The 19,693-nt window shown below is 36.2% G+C and overlaps 1 protein-coding gene across 4 annotated transcripts; it reads right to left on the reverse strand.

Moving 5' to 3' along the window:
• Positions 1 to 487: 487 nt before the first annotated feature.
• On the reverse strand, positions 488 to 17,907 carry LOC127804246 (uncharacterized). Of its 4 annotated transcripts, none has more exons than XM_052341072.1 (11): positions 17,424 to 17,907; positions 17,072 to 17,250; positions 16,729 to 16,951; positions 16,559 to 16,637; positions 16,215 to 16,412; positions 15,889 to 16,020; positions 13,314 to 13,442; positions 2,382 to 2,800; positions 2,022 to 2,238; positions 1,488 to 1,678; positions 488 to 966 (listed from the first exon to the last, which is right to left on the reverse strand). In XM_052341072.1, exons 1-11 carry the CDS (start codon positions 17,801 to 17,803, stop codon positions 789 to 791), a joined length of 2,325 nt encoding a protein of 774 aa, XP_052197032.1. In that variant the 5' UTR covers positions 17,804 to 17,907; the 3' UTR covers positions 488 to 788. The 4 variants fall into 4 exon arrangements, with proteins under 4 accessions (XP_052197032.1, XP_052197031.1, XP_052197033.1 ...); XM_052341071.1 differs by having other exon boundaries at positions 16,215 to 16,358; positions 16,496 to 16,637; XM_052341073.1 differs by having other exon boundaries at positions 1,488 to 1,629; positions 16,496 to 16,637.
• Between the last annotated feature and the right edge of the window lie 1,786 nt (positions 17,908 to 19,693).

Below are 19,693 nucleotides of genomic sequence, written 5' to 3' on the forward strand. Positions count from 1 at the left end.
GCTATCCTATCTGTGTTCTGTGGATTCTGCCTTTTGGTGGGTCCTTCCCAGTAAAGTTGGGTAGAGAATGAAAACCTCACGATGCTATTCTTTGTGGACTACGATGATGAGCAGAGCTTTTTTTTCCTAGTAAAGAACAAAACAAGAAACCTAGCCATCATAATATAAAGCCAGCCTTTGAATTTCACGTGCAGGGTCTTTCTTTCTATCTCAAAAAATACAGCATAAAGCTAAAGGGAAAATAGAGCTATGTTCTGTAAAAGCCGATTTACAAACCTTAGTGGGGGAGCTCTCCAATAAAGGGGGCTTAAGTGGAGATTGGTGACGGTGATACGTTTGACAAACTTGAACCACTTAGCACTGGCTATCTTATACGACAAAAGCAAGTGCATAAAAAAATATTACACGGAGCTTCTCAACATTAAATTGAACTCAAAAGAGGAAAATTGTTAAAACACGGGATGGCTGCTTCAAGGTCAACATAAGATGCAGCAAATAATGAACCCACTTAAATAAGATACATGGATATGTACAAATAATGAACCCGCACATTTCAACAGAAGAAAGAAAGCAACTGACAGCTACAAACTTCAGCCTCTCAGTAACCCGCTTAAATTATGCTGCTTAAGAAAAAACATACCCCTCAACAAGGACGGGGAATGGCTTAGAAGTGTAGTTAGATTCATATATAAAACCTTAGAACTTCCAAAGATGCACATTCCCTTTTGCAATCTTCCTTGTACAGCAGAGAATAATTGACGCGGACAGGTATGGATCCACAAAGAACATCAGAAATCCATCACCTTGATAAGGAACGCAGCCTCTAAAGCTGACTCCTTGCACTGCAAATATCTGTTCTCCTCCACTATGTCTACAGTTAAATTAAGTAATATAGGGCGTTTGGGATCATAAATAGAACGCTCACGTACTCGCGCGACCCATTTTGCCGCTTCCCAAACTCCAAACCTGCAAGATAGATACAAACTAAGATGTTTATTTGGCACCATTTTGAAAGAAAACAGTCCATAAAGAACAGTGGGAAATATTGTTTATTAATTAATCATGCTGCTAGAAATTTTATAGCCTAGGATCCATGTACCTGTACCTGACCAAGCTAGTGGGTTAAGGGATTGTGATGATATGTTCTGTCAATCCAAGTTGGACCAGACAAATATGGCACCCGACCAGTATGGCATGGGAGATTTACATCGGTCATTTGTCAATCATTAAAAAAGGGTAATGCTATCATTTGGATTCCAACCTGATAGCAAAAGGTTCTAATAGCCAATGCAAACCGGTCTTTCTCTACCTATGATTTCCACAAACTATAATTCTAAACAGATGAAAATATGAAAAATCTAGGCAAGTAATGCATATTCAAAGATGACTTATCCAAGAGAAGTGGATAGACAACAGCCTCCATTGTCTACCCATGAGCCACAAACTATAACCTTAACAGATGAAATATGGCAAACATATAAAGTTACCGTGTATTAAACGATGAACAAACCATGACAGCTGGATAGAGAACATCCTTCTTAATATTATCATAAGGTGAATAATTTTGTATAGCCCAAAAATCTTCAACATCTCCAGGGTATCCAAATTCTTCATAGTCAGCAGGTGTAACTGGTAAAATGGGATTCAGAAGCGTGTTACTTGGATCTAAAAATGGAACCTAAAGCAGAAACAAACACAAGTAAGGATAACAAAAAATGCCAAAGAGGAATGAAGCATATAAGATTAAAGCTAAAGACGCCACAAAGATTCTCACAGCCAAGAATATTTAAAGTCTTCTCATGTTATTGACTTCAATAAATTTAGAATCACAGAGATAATAGAAGGATTACATGTAAAGAAGATTCTTCAATGATATTAACATATCCGAGAGATCACATTTACACAGAACATTGAAATGGACAAATTTGGTAACTAACAGACATTCAAAAGAATCAAAACTGTCAAATTAGCAAAAAAGAAAAAAGAAAAGAATCAAAACTGGTTCAGAATTTCACATATACCTTTAAAATTGCAGCACGGAATAAATTTGGATAAAGATTAATGGCTGAAGCAACCAAGAGTCCACCAGCACTGTATCCCCAGCCAGCAAGCTTATTTTCTTGCACAATTTCCTTCTCAACCAGGAATTTAGCGCAGGAAATATAATCACGAACTGAATTATGTTTCATCGTCCGCCTTCCATCATGATGCCACTTTCTACCACCACCACCTCCACCCCTGGAAAAGACCACTTAATTTACTAAAACAAGGACAACAACACACCAAGCCTTAATCCTACTAGGTGGGGATGCAATTTACCGTAATTGACCAATTTATGCTTTGGAATCTTCAACAACCTATTTACTTCATGTTAAACAAACCTGACATCAGCATATGCAATCACCCATCCACAATCAAGAAGACTCTTTAATTCACTTCGCCACCGCTTGTCAAGCAATTCGCCATAAGCTCCATGCCCATGAAGTAATCCAGGATTCTGAGCCACTTTCTTCCTCGTGCGAGAATAAACAATTGTCAAAGGAACAGTAGCCCCATCATATGAAGAGACATTGTAGTGTTCACAAGCATAAAACTCTGAAAGGTCATTCCACAAGTGGTCATCTTCAAAACTGACTTCATTTGTAGAACCTGGACTCTGGGACATTGGTGATATTTCAGCACTGCTAGCAGAAGATGATCTTCCGTATAAAATTCGTGTTCGGTCATGCAGCAGATTCTGCTGCTGAATGATCTTCCACTTGCCATTTGACAAGTCATAATCAACTATGGCATCAGGCATCTGCAAATAGAAATATTTAAGACAATTTTAGGTAAGTAAAAGCAGGAAAAAAAAATCAGATTGTTTAAAATGGTTTAATGCTACCCTGAAACTAAATCATTGTTGAAAATGATGATATATGCACAATGCAAGGTACTAGCGAGTGACAGGACAAATTATATTAAATTCTTGGCAAACTTATGTACTGGGCATAATGTTTAGTTCTTGGCCACATTTCCATATACACTAAACCAAGATAATAAAAACCACATTCAGAAAGTTGTAATCGGTCATTGAGAAAAAGTTTTGATTTGAATAATCCATCCAAAAGTGACGGATCAAATGGAAGTCTGATCGTGCAAATATCTCTGCCAACATGGATATCATCTATTCATTATAAACAGAAACATGTGAGGTTGTTTCTAAGTTCCAATAGTTCAATAGCTCCATGAAACTATGCCTGATTGGATGTGAAATACATTTATTCCAACAACTGAAGAACCATGTTGATTCAATCTCTAAGTTGAGATGCAAATTTTCATTTTTTTTATTAAATTCTATTGCTGTCTTACAGTGCAATTTACCAATGTATAAGTTTTTATTTTTCACCAGAGTGATGAACAAAACAGCTCATACAATGTTAGAAATCCAGAAATCTCTCCTATAATTGTTTCCTTTCTAGAATTTTGCTATTTTCTTATTTCTAGAGTTTCCTTTTTATTAGGATAAGATTATGTTTCCTTATGAGTATTGTTCCCCTTATTTTTCTTCATTGATTGAGTTGATTAAACCTTAATTATTTGGGATTAGTTGCCTAAACCAGGATCCACACTTGTAATAAATACCTAGTTTACTGTTCCACAATACAATACAATACAGAAAAGCATTCTTTCCCGTGTGGTATCAGAGCCACCATCCTTGGCCTTACGGGGTATTATAGACGATTTGTGCGGGATTATGGCAGGTTAGCAAGGCCACTAACGGATAGGTTGAAGAAGAATAACTTCTTTTGGGACGAGGCAGCCGAGCAGGTCTTCCAACAACTTAAGGCTAAAATGGTATCCCTACCCGTCTTAGCCTTACCGGACTTTGGGAAGCCCTTCGTTATTGAGGCTGATGCATCGGGACAAGGTATGGGGGCTGTATTAATGCAAGAGCAAAGGCCTATTGCTTATTTCAGTCATGCTTTCAATCAGTTGGGGAGAAAAAAATCTGTTTCCGAGAGGGAATTAATGGCCATAGTGTTTGCTGTCCAAAAATGGAGACATTACTTGTTAGGGCGGAAGTTTGTAGTACGAACAGATCAAAAGAGTCTCAAATACTTAATGGAACAGCAGGTAGTGAGTCCGGAATACTTGAAATGGATGGTGAAATTGTTGGGGTTTCAATTTAAGATACAATATCGGCCCGGATTGGAAAACAAGGCTGCTGATGGGTTATCTAGGATCTGTCACCCAGCACTAATAATGGCCTTAACAGTGCCTAAAGTGGTCCAAATGGATAAGTTAGCCAATGAATTGAAGGCTGGTGTAAGACTGCAAAAACTTATTCGGGAGCTTCAGGTTGATTCTAATTCACACCCTAACTTCCAGCTAGTGGACAGTTTTCTCCTTTACAAGGGTAGGCTGTACTTACCCAAGGGCTCCACTCTCATTCCATTGTTACTTCATAAGGGGCATGATGGCAGCATAGGGGGACACTCTGGATTCCTAAAAACCTACAAGAGAGTAGCAGCAAATGTTTGTTGGCAGGGAATGAAGAAGGAAATACACAAATACGTAAGAGATTGCTCGGTTTGCCAACAAAATAAGTATATGGCTTTAGCCCCCGGGGGACTCTTGCAGCCTCTCCCAATCCCAACCCAAATTTGGGACGACATTGCTATAGACTTCATTGAAGGGTTGCCGAAGTCGGGCAAGATGGATTCCATTTTGGTGGTGGTGGATAGACTTAGTAAGTACGGGCATTTCATTGGGCTTAAGCACTCGTTTACAGCTGGGGAGGTGGCTGGAATTTTTATTAAAGAAGTGGTGAGACTTCATGGAATTCCAAGGTCCATAGTATCGGATAGAGACAAAATTTTCATGAGCAAATTTTGGGAGGAGATGTTTCGACTACAAGGTACCAAACTCAACAGAAGCACAGTCTATCACCCTCAAACGGATGGGCAAACTGAGGTACTTAACCGAACTTTAGAAACCTACCTTCGTTGTTTTGCTTCCTCAAAACCGAAAGCTTGGTACATATGGCTACCTTGGGCTGAATTATGGTATAACACCTCCTACCACACTGCTGCCAAGATTACTCCATTTCAAGCAGTGTATGGGCGAGAACCACCACACTTATTGAGGTTTGAGAAGGGAACCACCCCTGTTTCAATGGTGGAACAACAGCTGGTTGAGAGAGACTTAATTCTTGAGGAATTGAAGACCCAACTGATGAGAGCACAAGCTGTGATAAAGAAGAGGGTAGATCTGAAAAGAAGGGAGGTAAAGTACAAGGAGGGGGATTGGGTTTATTTGAAGTTAAGGCCTTATCGACAAAAATCGTTGGCTGCCCGTGCAAATGAAAAGCTGGTTGCCCGCTATTATGGTCCATTTCAAATTGAGAAGGAAGTAGGTCCAGTAGCTTATAAGCTAAAACTTCCATCTCATTGTCCAATTCACCCAGTATTTCATGTATCACATCTACGGGAGGCAAGAGGGGCATTGGAAGCTAATGTGGAGCTTCCTCAACAGTTTACTGAAGACCTTGAGATGCTGGTGGAACCAGAGATAGTGCTGGGAGTGCGATCAAGATCCGGAAAGAACTTTCAAGAGTTCGAGGTGCTCATACAATGGAAAGGGCTACCCCCATTGGAAGCTACTTGGGAACCTTACCACTTAATCCAACAGCAATTTCCTTTTTTCCACCTTGAGGACAAGGTGAAAGTTGGGGGGGGGAGTAATGATAGGCCCCCAGTTTTCTTAACTTACCAAAGAAGGTCCAAGGGGCAGGGGGTAGGGGCAAGGGGGTAAATTGGATGTTATGCCAGCCATGTTGCGTAAGGGCAGGGAAGGGAAATTGCTGGGTTGTGTAACAACCCAGCAAGCGCATGTAACAGAATTCAGTTGGGAAGGAGAAGGGGAAGGATATGTAAGGGGGGGAAATGAAAGAGGGGATATCTTCTTCTTGTATTGAGTTTTGGGAGAGTGAAGGGCCTCTCGAACGCCCAGTTCTTCTTGTAATCGGACTATTTGCATTCAGTTTCAGTGAATCGATTTTGGGATTCCATCACCCAGCACCTTTCTTCTCTATTCTTCCTGAACAGCCATAACCAACCTTCTACAATTTTTCCGATGATTTGATTGATTCCCAAAGGAGATTGGAAGATAACATCTTGGGCTGACCTTCCTAATCAAGATCGATATTATCTTCCAAGTTTATAAAGTATTTCAGCTTTAGTAATTTCCTATCCTTGTATTTACATCTTTCCTATTTTCTTGTATAGTGTACAGCAAGTTTTCCTTTTCTGTAATTTCCTTATTCTGTAATCTTCTTCCCTATTAATAGGGAATGTATCTTTGCATCAATACTCAATAAGAGAATTTATAAGAGTCTTATTCTTCCTTCATATTTCTGTACCTAATTCAACATGGTATCAGAGCCAATTGATGCCTAAAGAAGACTCATTCTCTTCTGGCCTTCATTGCCGCTATAATCCGATTGCTTCTCACTTCACCTTTTTCTTTTCATCATTCCATACAATGTCCTAGATCTCAGAAACTGCTTCTCCTATGTCAACAAGAGAAGCAATACCAATAGAGCCATCAACCAAAAGTTCTTCTTCCAATGAGCTACCCAGTATGCACCATTCATACCGGTTGGATGGAGGTGACTACCTTCAATGGTCTCAACTAGTGAGAACTTTTTTAAGGGTAGAGGGAAGATTTCTCACCTCATTGGACCAGCCCCTAAAGCCATGAATCCTACGTTTTCTGCCTAGGATATAGAAGACTCAATGTTGATGTCATGATTGTGGAGTTCGATGTAACCCGAGGTGAGCAAAAACTACATGTTCCTATCTACAGCTAAAGACATTTGGGAGACTGTCAAGAGGACTTACTCAAAGATATAAGATGCCTCGGTTATTTATGAAATTAAGACTAAAATCAGTAGCACAAAACAAGGATTATTGTCTATGACTGATTATTATAATAAAATGAATTTTTTTTGGCTTGAGTTAGGCCATTATCAAGATGCTATGTAGTGAAGATACTATTATTCTAACCTCTATGCTAGAAAGAGAGAATAGTAATTTTTTTTACTGGTCTTAATCCTGAATTTGATCAGGTCAGGGGACAGGTTCTTAGTCATGAAAAAATGTCATTTTTGAATGAAGTCTATTTTATAGTTCGAAGTGAGAAACATAGGAGGACAGCCATGTTTAATGACCATCATTTGGAAGGTCCTGCTATGATTTCTACTAAGATGCAGGGTGCATGGTCAAAAATGTTTCAAGGAAAGGATCGGGTTGTTCCTAAACAAAACATAGGAGGAGTATGGTATTCCTATTGCAAGAAGCCAAGACACAAGAGAGAGACGTGTTTCAAACTGCATGGTAAGGAGGTTGTATTAAGCAAAATGGGGGGATTCAAGAACCTGCCACCTAAGAACTCCACAAGAGTTTACTTGTCAGCTAAAGAAGCAGAAGAATCTGCTGAAAAGAGTGAGCCTGCTGTCATCCTAGACCTGGGGGAGTTAATGAAGAGGAGATAAGTAAGTTGAAAACCTTTCTTAAAACTTTCCAAGGGGAATCCTCTTCTCTAGCTCAAGCAGGTATGCGTTTTAATTCTGAAATCTCAATTACCTCTAAAACTACTAGGAATGAACTATGCTATGGATATTGGATTATGGAGCTACTGACCATATGACACCTAACCTAAAATCTTTTGAGTCCTATGAACCCATAAATAGCTCCAGAAAAATTACAGTTGCTAATGGCCAATCTGTTCCTATAATTGGGTAAGGAAAAGTGTGTTTTAAATCTTGATTTTCAAATACAACATGTTCTCTATGTGCCTAACCTATCTACCAATCTTCTTTTAGTGCACAAACTTACCCAAGATCTTAATTGTTGTGTGTTTCAGGATCTGGCCATTGGGAGGAAGATTGGTGTTGCTAAAGCGAATAAAGGGCTGTACTACTTCCAAAAGGCCTCTAAATTACCTGCAGGAGGTCAGCCCACTCTAGCCTGTTCTTCCCAATCAACCTCTGCCCGAAATAATGTATGGCTTCAGCATCTTAAACTAGGACATCCTCATTTCACTTTATTAAAGACAATGTTTCCAAGTCTGTTTTTTGGTTTGAATATTAATGAATTATACTGTGAGGTGTGTGAATTGTCTAAATATCATAGAGTTCCCTATACTATCAATAATAAACTCTCTTTATTTCCCTTCTTTTTTGTGCATTCTGATGTGTGGGGCCTTCTAAAATTCCTAACTGTTCTAAGGCTAAGTGGTTTGTCTCTTTTGTTGATGATTGTACTAGAATGACTTCGGTTTATTTATTGAAAGATAAAGCATCCCTTAGTAACATCCTCCCATCATTTCATAACATGATTTTCACCCAATTTAGAGTGTCAATTAAAAGGAATAGAACTGATAATGCAAGGGACTACTTTAACTATCATTTAAATCAATTTTTCCAACAAAAGGGGATTATTCATGAATTCTTCTTCAGCAAAATGGAGTTGCTAAAAGAAAGATGAGGCATCTCCTAAATGTCACTAGGGCTCTCTTACACCAACATCCTATGCTTAAATTCTTTTCGGGTGAGGCAGTGTTAACTGCCACATATCTTACCAATAGGGTTCCTTCTAGGGTGCTAGGTCATCTCCTGCCACATATCCTCATGGAAGTTGACTTGCGGAATCAAGTCATTTCCTGGCAGTAGTGGTTCCCTAACAGTCACAGGAACTGGACTATTTTGCTGAATATTAGAATCAGAATACTCCCTAGAAAATAATTCCGCTAGAAGACTAACCTGATACCTTTTGGCTATCAAGATCATGAGTTCGTCCAACTTTTTATTGATTTCTTCCATGAATACTTCCTCCAACGATTGTAGTCTCTCCAGAGTTCCTTTGGCCATCTGTCAATCCAAATTCTTCAAAATTTACAGTGTATCACTGCGGCAATAACCACCTTGTTCTAATTGAAATCAACTGGTAGGAACCCTAAATTACAGCTGAGAAACTGCTGCTCTGATACCAAATGTCAGAACCCTAGCCCTAACTGATGTTTTCTTTGGAGATAGAATTGGTAATTGGGGGAGAAATAGCAAGAATTGAGGGGAAAACAGACAGAATATCAAGTAAAACAAACTGAATGAGGGAGACTGACAGAAGTAGGGGAAAATCAAAGACAACAATAGAGGAAAATGAGACACTTCAATAAATTCTTCATAATTCATACAATGATAACTGGCCATGAGGGTTATGGATGTTATATATAAGCAGCCCACAATTCTATAGAGCAGTTATCACTCCTCCACTACTAGTAATTGCTCCTTTAATTACTCAACTACCTCCCCACTACTCCATAACTAAGAATAATCAAATAATAAAAGCAATAACTAACTACTTCAACAAAATAAGTAAAAATAGAAATAAAAAAAACAAGCTAGTCGTGACAGTTTACTCAAGGAGGTTGAAGTCCAATCCAAAACCATCACAAATCCAAGGAACTAAACTGGTATCAGGTAATGAAATCACTCAATGTACTTCTTTTGTTGATGAATCTGAATTTTGTGATTTAGATTTACCTATTGCATTGAGAAAAGCTAGCAGGAAATGTACCCATCATCCCATCTCCTAGTTTGTTTCACTTCACAACCTAGCACCTCAACACAAAGCCTTTATCATTGCTCTTGATTCTGTTGCCATTCCCAACTCAATAAGCAAGGCCTTAGAGAGTAAGGATTGGGTACAAGCTATGAAAGGGGTGATGGATGCACTAAAGAAGAATAACATGTGGTAAGTTGAGATTTTACTTGTGGGGAAGAAACCAGTTGGATGCAAATAGGTCTACATCCTCAAGTATAAGGCAGATGGAACCTTTGAAAGATATAAGGCAAGGCTGGTCACTAAAGGGTACACTCAAACTCATGGAGTTGATTACCAAAAGATGTTTGTGCCAGCAGCAAAAATGAATATGGTACGAGTATTACTCTCCCTTGTAGCTAATTTTAGTTGGTGTTTGCAGCAATTCAATGGAAAGAAGGCATTCTTACACAAGGAGCTAGAAGAGGAGGTTTTTATGGAGCCTCCACCAGGTTTTGACAAGAACTTTGGAGCTAACAAGTGTGTAGACTAAGAAAGGCTTTATATGGTCTCAAACAATCCCCAAGAGCCTGGTTTGCAAGATTTACAAAAGCAATGCTTGGAATGGGCTACAAGCAAAGTAGGGGAGACAACACATTGTTTATTAAGCATTCAAGTCAAGGTATGGTTATTGCCCTTTTGGTGTACATTGATGATATAATTGTAATTGGGGATGATAAAGTTGAATAGAAGTCCCTCAAGAAGTGTCTAGCCCATGAATTTGAGATCAAAATCCTTGGCAAGCTCAAATACTTTCATAATATTGAGGTGGTCTATTCTAAGGGCATCTTTATATGTCAAAGAAAGTACATTTGGATCTCCTCAAAGAAACTGAAAGTCTCGATAGCAAGGTAGAAAGTACTCTTATCGAACCAGACTACAAAATAATTGGAACGGGAGAGAGTAGTGCGATCGATAAAGGAAGATATTAGAGACTAGTGGGTAGACTTATATATCTATCCCATATAAGGCTGGACATAGCTTATGCAGTTAGAGTGGTAAGTCAATTCATGCATGATCCTAGAGAAGAACATATGAAAGCGGTCTTGAGAATCCTCCATTATCTTAAGGCATCTCCAAGGAAAACGAAAGCCACAAAACGCTGAAAAGACATTTTTTACCATGTCTCACACACAAGAGTTTCAAATTTCAATCGGTATAGAAAAGAAGTGAGAAAACATTTCTTTCTTCCTTTCTTGTTGCTTGTCAATGCATAGCCATGTGCCACTCATCCATCCTGAACTCGAACTACCAACTACAACTACAACTTAGTTTCCCTTCCCTAGTAGTCAATGAAAGAAAGATTAGAAGGTTGAGCCAAGCCTAGGGATTTACTTATTTAGCACTTAGCAGACATCCCAAGGATGTAAAAGGAGCGAGCCATTATTCGGGCTTATGATGTATCATAAATAAGGTACCAAGTTGGCTATTGAAGCCAATACTGATGTTGATTATCCTATGTCTCTCATGGATAGAAGGTCCACATTAGGTTATTGCACTTCTCTGACAGAGAACTTAGTAGTAACTTGGAGAAGTAAGAAATAAAGTGTGGTCGATAGACCTAGTGTGTAAGCTGAATTTAGAGCAATAGCAAATGGAGTATGCAAACTTCTATGTTCCAAGATCATTGTTGAAGATCTCAAAGTTAAGCAAGAAGTGACTATGAGACTTTATTGTGATAAGAAGTCACCATCCATATTGCTCACAATCCAGTTCAACATAATCAAACCAAACATATTGAAGTAGACATGCACTTCATAAAGGAAAAATTTGATTGTGGATTGATTAGTACTCTTTACACTCTAACTAATGACAAACTAACTGATGTATTAACCAAGGAACTATCAGTGTATAGATTTCAAGAGATTATCAACAAATTGGGAATGGATGATATCCACTCACCAACTTGAGGGTAGGGGTGTTCAAAAAAATCGGTGCACCGCGGAAACCAGCTAGACCAAACCGAACCAGACCGAATCGGTCGGTTTTTTATTTTTGCGGTCGAAAATGGTTTGGACACTGTACAAAACGCGCGGTTCGCGGTTTGTACAGTTGGCGATTCAGTTTTAAACCGAACCGCCCAAGAAAACATTAAAAAAATATTATTATTATAAAAGTCACCCCCAAATAGGTTAATTTGATTGCATAATTCATAATTCATTGCTAAACAGATTAATTTGATAATTTGTTTATTTTCTAGACAGGTTAATTGCATAATTCATTGCTAAACAGGTTATTTTCTGCTTTTAATGTTGAAATGTTGTATGTTGAATTATACTGTTTTGTCTTTATTTTCTGCTCCTATTTATTTACCTTTGATTGTCTTTATTTACCAATATTTGTGTTTTTATTTACCATTTTTAAGTAGCATTTTTAGTGGTTTTAAGGCTCACTTGTACTAGATTTTCAAACCGCGGTAAACCGCACCGAACTAGACCGCAAATGTGGTGTGGTTTGGTGCGGTTTGGCTGCACTCAAACCAGACTGGTTTGGTCGAAAAACCGCACCAACGCATACTGAAAATGGTTCAGATTGGCCAAATCGCACCGCGCACACCCCTACTTGAGGGAGAGAGTTAGAAATCTAGAAATCTCTCATGTAATTGTCTCCTTCCTAGAATATCTCTATTTCCTTATTTCTAGAGTTTCCTTTTTATTAGGATAAATTATGTTTCCTTACTGGTATTTTTTCCCTTATTTTTCTTCCTTGATTGAGTTCACTAATCCTTAATTATTTGGGATTGGTTACCTAAAACGGGATCCACACTTGTAATAAATACCTAGTGTACCATTCCACAATACAATATAGAAAAGTATTCTTTCCCACATATAATAATAGCAAATAAATGAAGACGTTTTCTATTTAACAATGATTAATAAAATCAAGGCATCATTGCCCTCCAAATTATAACATCAGGATTTAAATCCATGTTAGGTACACTATGTGCACCTAAAAACATCATTAAGTATAACCAACCAAATAAAAAAATCAAACATGAAGAAATAAGAACGAGTCTATAGTTTAATACATTGATGGAAATGTTACAACCTCTGTATTACCTGCCCTTGTCAAGAAAATGGAAATACCACCTCTGTCCTGTTTTATTTTTACAATCGGTTTTATTTTTTATTCAGCATTTTACTTCCATCTTTTACGCATATATGCTGCATAAACAATATATTCATACAGCATAACAAAATATTCCAACCACCACACAAAATACAACCTCTGCCTATTTTTATGTGTTCTGCATTCATATTGGTATGTTAAAACTTGAATAGTATTGATAATAAACTGTCATGTACTGATCTTAAATTAAAGTAGAGTGCCAAAAAAGTAAATAAATAAAATTACTAAAATAGGACAACCAGGCATCTTTGAAAGACTATTGTTCAAAGAATTTCTCTTCAATTGTGAGCTTGCCCAAACAAGGGGGTGGTATGGGAGAAGAAAGGTTCAACCAGACCAGGTCTGTGCTTTGGAGGAAATAGTTGAATGATAGAGGAAAGGGCCACAGCTCTTAATATTAGTGTAGATGCCTGTCCATGTAGATATGTTATTTGTACAGGTGAATTTATGCAAGCATAAATCTAAAAAGTGATGACTGCCAAATGGAGATCTATTGATCAAACACTGTTGAAAAGGAAAATTTATGAGTGATTTACATACCACAGGCGATGATATCGTAAAGCGCATGGTTGTTGAATAGTAGTCATAGCTAGGTCCAGATGAGATTTGCGAAACATATTTTGGAAGAGGCAAAAAATGTGGATTCAGCTCTTTCAGATAAACTGCTCCCTGACACCAGAAAATTTAGATGATGAGTATAAGTGCAGCGCATGATCACACTCTAGACAAACCAACAAGTTAACCAATATCCAAACAAGATGCCACCCAAAAAAAAAAAAGTTGATTCATCATGAGAAACTTAACTTGGGAAGAAAGATATAAAGTAAAATTGTAAGTCAGACATGACTGTCAAATAATTAGTTTCCCCTATCAAAAAAATAAAATAAAAAATGAAGTCAAATAATTAGTTTTCTCAAAGACATAAGCTTCTAGGCCAGTGGCTAGGGTACCGACTCTCTTCCGTGAATGAGCAAAAAATGAGGAATAAACTGTTGAGGACCTAAGGTGCAAACTCAAAACTTCTCCACTCCAATACCAAGTTAATATATCAAGCTCATCGAAAACTTTTAAGTTGTAAAAGTAGTTTAATGTATTCTCAAGAAAGTTGAACATGCTCTTTCCTTCATGAGATAGAATACAGGCATGAAGCTCAATTATCATAGTCAAGCAGTAAGATTTGAGCATGGGACTTTCTGATCCATTGCTTTATTGCATTATCAACTAATTGGAGAGTTGCTTAAGCAGTTGGAGACGATAGAACTTGAACATTTTGCATGAGTGATAAACTGATATAAGTTTTATCTTTAAGAAAAGATTCAACTTTTAATCTTAGAAATCTACAACATACCAAGCCTTTATCGCGTTATGAGGGGTCGGCTGCATGAATTCTAGCTTTACATCCATTTCTATCTATGGCCTTAGAAATCTTAGAGGAGGAAAAGATTTTTGAACACATCAATTGGATTTTCAATCAAATGACCCCAAGATTTGGACTGACATATCTCACACATACAGATTTTCCAAGGACACGAAATCACATCAAATCAAACCTCTTTTAATCAAGATCTCAAGCTCTCCACCAATTTTAAAAGGATAAATTTGAATTCAAGAATAGGACTTACTTGCCAGTTGCAACTGCCAAAATCTACAACATTGGATCACAGTTAAAAAATATTAAAATTTAGGATAGAGACATCAATGCAAAAATATAGCCTATGCTTGAAGGATCATAATACTGAATGAATTCAGAAAATTTGCTTCAACTTAGCCACTCCACAAACTCAAGTCATCTCTTATTTTAACTAATCAAATTTCCTAAAATAGAGTCGTGTTTCCATGTTGTACAGGTTGGTTTCCCAATATCAATCATGTGATGAAATACAACCATATTAATTATCTTCATTCACCAACATTTCACAAAACATTTTCATATGAAGATTGTGTTGGAACTTCATCTCATCATTCCTGCACTAGAGGATTGTGTCAAGAAGGGCATTCAATATAAAATTTTGCCACATTGTTCTTTTTCATAGATTTTTATTGGCAATGTGACTATTGACATTATGAATGCCATGCCACTAACCCTAACTTGCTTAGGATAAGGTGCAATTGATGATGGTGGTGGCGGTGGTGAAATTTCATAAAAGAGGCACAAGGGCTTTCCATGGAACATCATTGCATCTGTCTTCCAATATCCTTTATGCCAAAAATAAAATAAATGCAGTATAAGCTTCACTGTCCCACTATATCTCAAGTAACACAAACAAGAAACTCCACACATCCAAGCAATCTCATAATATAGAAGTAGATGATGCCATATTTCTAGGAAACACAACAGAACTGGCATATTATATTCCTTCTTAGACTGGAAACCATTTAATGGATGGGATATCTACTTGTGTGCAGTTGATAGCCTGTAGAATCAAAATCACAGTTAACACTGAATAATTCGTACAATGATGCATTTGAATAAAGAAGTTAAAGTTCAGTATGGTCATATAATATTAGCTCTTCATGAGACATAAATGTCTTGCAGTGAAAACCTCTAATATACGTATTATCCGCTGCCAGCAGTTCTAGTAACAAAATTTCCACTTGTCAAATGGAACTATAAGAAATTACACAACTTAAAAGGATGATTAACCTCACCGATGATTAGTTCGAAACCAAAAAAAAAAATCAATATTACATTTTGTTACTTCATCCTAAGTGCTAAGTTTGAAACAAAATATATCAATACTACATGTTACTTCATCTTAATTGCCAAATTCTCATAGCCAAGAGGCAGTTTAGTCATTAACCTGTGATTTAGCATTCATCTTACATGTTTGAATACAAAAACTTTAAAGGACCATTCCTATTGTCCAGCACTAGCAGCAACTAAATCGATTGGATCATTCCCTAAAATCAATTGGAACCGTGATTCTAAATCTTTACACTTGCAAACAAATAAATGCAAAGAAGACATTCACAAAAAGAACACTAATTAAAAGGGCAATAGCAAAATGTATATTATTCTTAACAAACATAAAATAGTCATGACATGGAGTCATTAGGGCATAGTTGATACCACTACATTAGTTTCAAAAGCCTGTTTTGTGGATCATTTTATTACCTCTTTAGCAGGCAGGGGTAGAGCAAGTGAACATAGTTTGAACTTCCAACCTTCCCTTATGATGACTGCCAAGTGTGTCTCACAGAAATCAACGTCCTCAATGATCAATTCTTGGTCATCAATAAATACACTCTGTAGATGTTGAGAGAAGCTAGATGGTCACTGAAAGTAATAACATTTTAGTGAGAGTAACAGTTTCAGACAGGGCAAGAAAATCCTGCACCTCAAGTATCAACATTAGTAAAAAAGTTAAACATGAACATCTTAAGAGAAGTGTATAGACTACATTTAGGTATGCAAATTTCTCAACATGCTAATGCACTTGCCTCCCATTTTCTAGGCCCAGAAATATTGACAGGACTATGAAGGAGATAATGGTGATCGACAGGTTGGCCCTCCTTGGCAGCGTCTGTAAAAAGGTAAAGATATCCTTGATGGTGCTCCACAATGCAGTGAGCCAGTCCCGCACACTCCCATACAAGTGTCAGGCCAGACAAAGGATCAGATGCATTTATCAAAAAGACCTATAAAACAACCACAAACATAATTCTTCTACAAATTACAGATAAAGTAGGTTCACAAAAGAATGACTAGGAATTGTTGATACCTTAGAAGACGTAGTAGAGAATGTATTTACAGTCACAAAGCAGAAATCTTTTGTGTGCCTTACATTCACATGAACATTTTCTGTAGGTTCTTCTAAAAGCAATACATCTTCTTCATCTGATCCAAGCATGCTACAATAGATCCTATCAAGAAGAAAATAACATCAGCTCAAACTTATTTGCATCTAGACTATGTAGAATATAAAATAAATCATAAAATCTGACAACTACAGACCGGCATGGCCTCTTCTTGTGATTGGTTACAACATAAACCAATGCCCGACCCCCCTTTGCCCAGGCCAAATTGGAAACGCGGTCTGCTTGAGGCTTGCTACATAGAGAACCAAAATTCAAATCTCTTACAGATAGTTTGAAGTAATCGTTGTCCTTGTCATACATGGTGTACGCCAGATAACGGTGATCTGGTGACACTTCCGACAATTCCTCATAAGCATAACCTATAGATAAAAATAGTTATCAAATAAAACCAAAAAAATAAAAATAAAAAGAAGACAACAAACAAACCAAAAAAAAGAAAAGAAAACCTGAAACCCAATCCAAACAGAAAAAGGCAGTACCTCCGAATCTTTCAGCTTCTTGATTGTAATCAATCAGCTTCTGCTCAATTCTCTTCCCGGAAGTAAAATCAAATCCAGCAGAAGGAGACTTGTTCGATACAAACTCCTCGTGTAAGCTCGCCAATCTACGACACAAGACCGGATACTGCTTCCCCTCCTCCACCCGCCTGTAATACAACCTGCGGCGACCAATACCGCCTCCAAATAGTAAAAATAGATATTCAGATTTTGACCTAAAGTATGTGCAATTCATACTAAGAAAGCACTCAATTTGCTTCCAATGAGCAACAACAAAAGCAAAATTGAAATCGGTTATTGCTTTAGAAAGGAAATTATGGCATGAATTGGGTACCAGGGGCCCCAGAGGAGGGGAGGGGTGGAGAGATTAGAGGCCAAGCGGGACCCCATTTCCGATTGGAGTTTGGACTGGAGGCGCTCGGTATCGGACATGACGGCCTCCGTGTACTTCTCTTCTTGCTCCATGTAGAGGTCCATGTGGCGCATCGCGACCTTGTCATTGAGGCTTGACATCCAGCTGTAGGGGTCTTCCCAGGTGGTGTCGTGGAGAGTGAAGGTTTGTGGTTTTTGTGGGGGCTTAGGGGGTTTGGGAGGGGATGGCGGCGGCTGGGGTTTCTGAGGCCGGTATCGGGCGGATTGGAGGAACTGGAGGGCGGTGGAAGGGGGGCAGAGACGCCGGTGGTGGCTGTGGAGAGTGGACAGGAAGTAGCGCATTGGACAGGACACAGAAGCTATGAGGGTTTAGCTACGGTTGCTTTCCGATGACTAGGGTTTAACCGTTAAACTGGTCGGGACACACGTTCCTTGACAATGATTCCGGAGAAAAATGCAAATATTGTACTGAGGTTTCACGGCTAAGAATTTTTTTAATATTTAAAATAATAATAATAATAAATATTTGTATTATTAAAATATAAAATAATTCATTTATCTTTTATTATTTTTTCTCTTTCCTAGTATTAAAAATAAAAAAATATAAAATAAGTTATATTATAACTCATTTTTGTGATTTAGTCTCGTCAAAACATTTTTTTTTTTAAATTAAATTTAAGTTTGAAGAATAGAAAAAAAATAATTAAAAAAATAAAAGAAAGTGAAAGAAAGTTAATGAAAAACTTCATTTAGAAATCTATATCTATGTTTGGGTTTGAGATGGAGAAATAAAAGAATATAAAAAAAAATAAGAGAAAATCTAAGAGATGATAAAATATTTTATTTTAAATTTAAATTTGAGTTCAAAGAGAGTGAGTAAGAAATAAAAAAAATAAAAATAAATAGAGATAGAGTAAAATTATTCATCTCAAACTCATATCTAGGTTTGACATAAATAACAAACATAAATTTAAATTCAAAAGAAAAAAGAAACAAAATTATAGAAAAGAGAATATATGCCTACCATTATCATCGATGCAATAAATAGTGTCTATCATTGCTGCCTTGACTATATGCCCTGTTGTTGTTGTCACTATAATCAACTTCCACTATTATAGATTTAGAGTGAAAGATAAAATAAAAAAGATAAAAAAAAATAGAGAAGATGGATAAAATAAATAAAGAAATAGAATAGAGATTTGAGAAAAGAAACAAAGAATAATGAGAAAATAGGAGAATGATCTTAAATATAAAAATATTTTAGTTATTCTGTAAAATTTTTAATTAAATTATTTCATAAAATTTAACGTGATTAATTAACATTTTAGAGAAAAGAATATAATATATAATATATATTATATAATTATTATATCAAGATTTTTGTATGTTTATGATATATTTTTTGTATTATATATTATATTTTTATATTATCTATTTATACTATTATATTAGCATAGAGGTCATGTCATTAAGGTCAATTTTTAAAATATCTTTTATATTTTTATTTAAAAAATAAAAAATAATTTCAATTACCAAACTCTGATCTCACAACTTTAAGAGTATAAAGTATTTAATTTTATCATTTTACAAATTTTAACCTTTGTTTAAATTTTTTCTTAAAAAAATATAAAAATAAAACCACAACTACCAATCGTTGTCTAAAAAATGATTAATTAAAATATTTTTTATTTATACCACACTTTTATTTTAAAATATTAAATACATTTAATTATTATAAAACTTTTATAAAAATATAATATTTAAGAATATGTGGTCAACATTCCTTTTAATAAAACATCGTAATTTCTTACTTTTTCATTTTTTTCTCAAAAATCAAAAGCATCATAGTAAGTCACAACATATTAGTTTTGCTTTATTGATTTCGTTCTTATTTTGGAAGTATTATTATTTTCATTAGTTAAATTATTAACAATTTTAATTTGTTCTGTGTATTAATTATATAATAATTTTTAATTTTTATTAAATACATACTTAAACTTTTATGACTATAACAATTACATAACACTATAAATTTTAAATTTACAGACCAACTTTTCATTCAAAAATTATAAATTAATTTTTTTTACAAAAAAAATCCATCAGAAAATAAAAAAAAAAAGCTTTAAATTTTTTATTTTTTCAAATAAAATAGTGAATCTTTTGCTTTTTTACTTTTTCTCATTTCTTTTGATTTATAATAAATTTGTCTACAACATATTTAAAAAATAATAT

The sequence above is a fragment of the Diospyros lotus genome, chromosome 6, assembly GCF_014633365.1.
Source record: "Diospyros lotus cultivar Yz01 chromosome 6, ASM1463336v1, whole genome shotgun sequence".
Classification (NCBI taxonomy): domain Eukaryota; kingdom Viridiplantae; phylum Streptophyta; class Magnoliopsida; order Ericales; family Ebenaceae; genus Diospyros; species Diospyros lotus.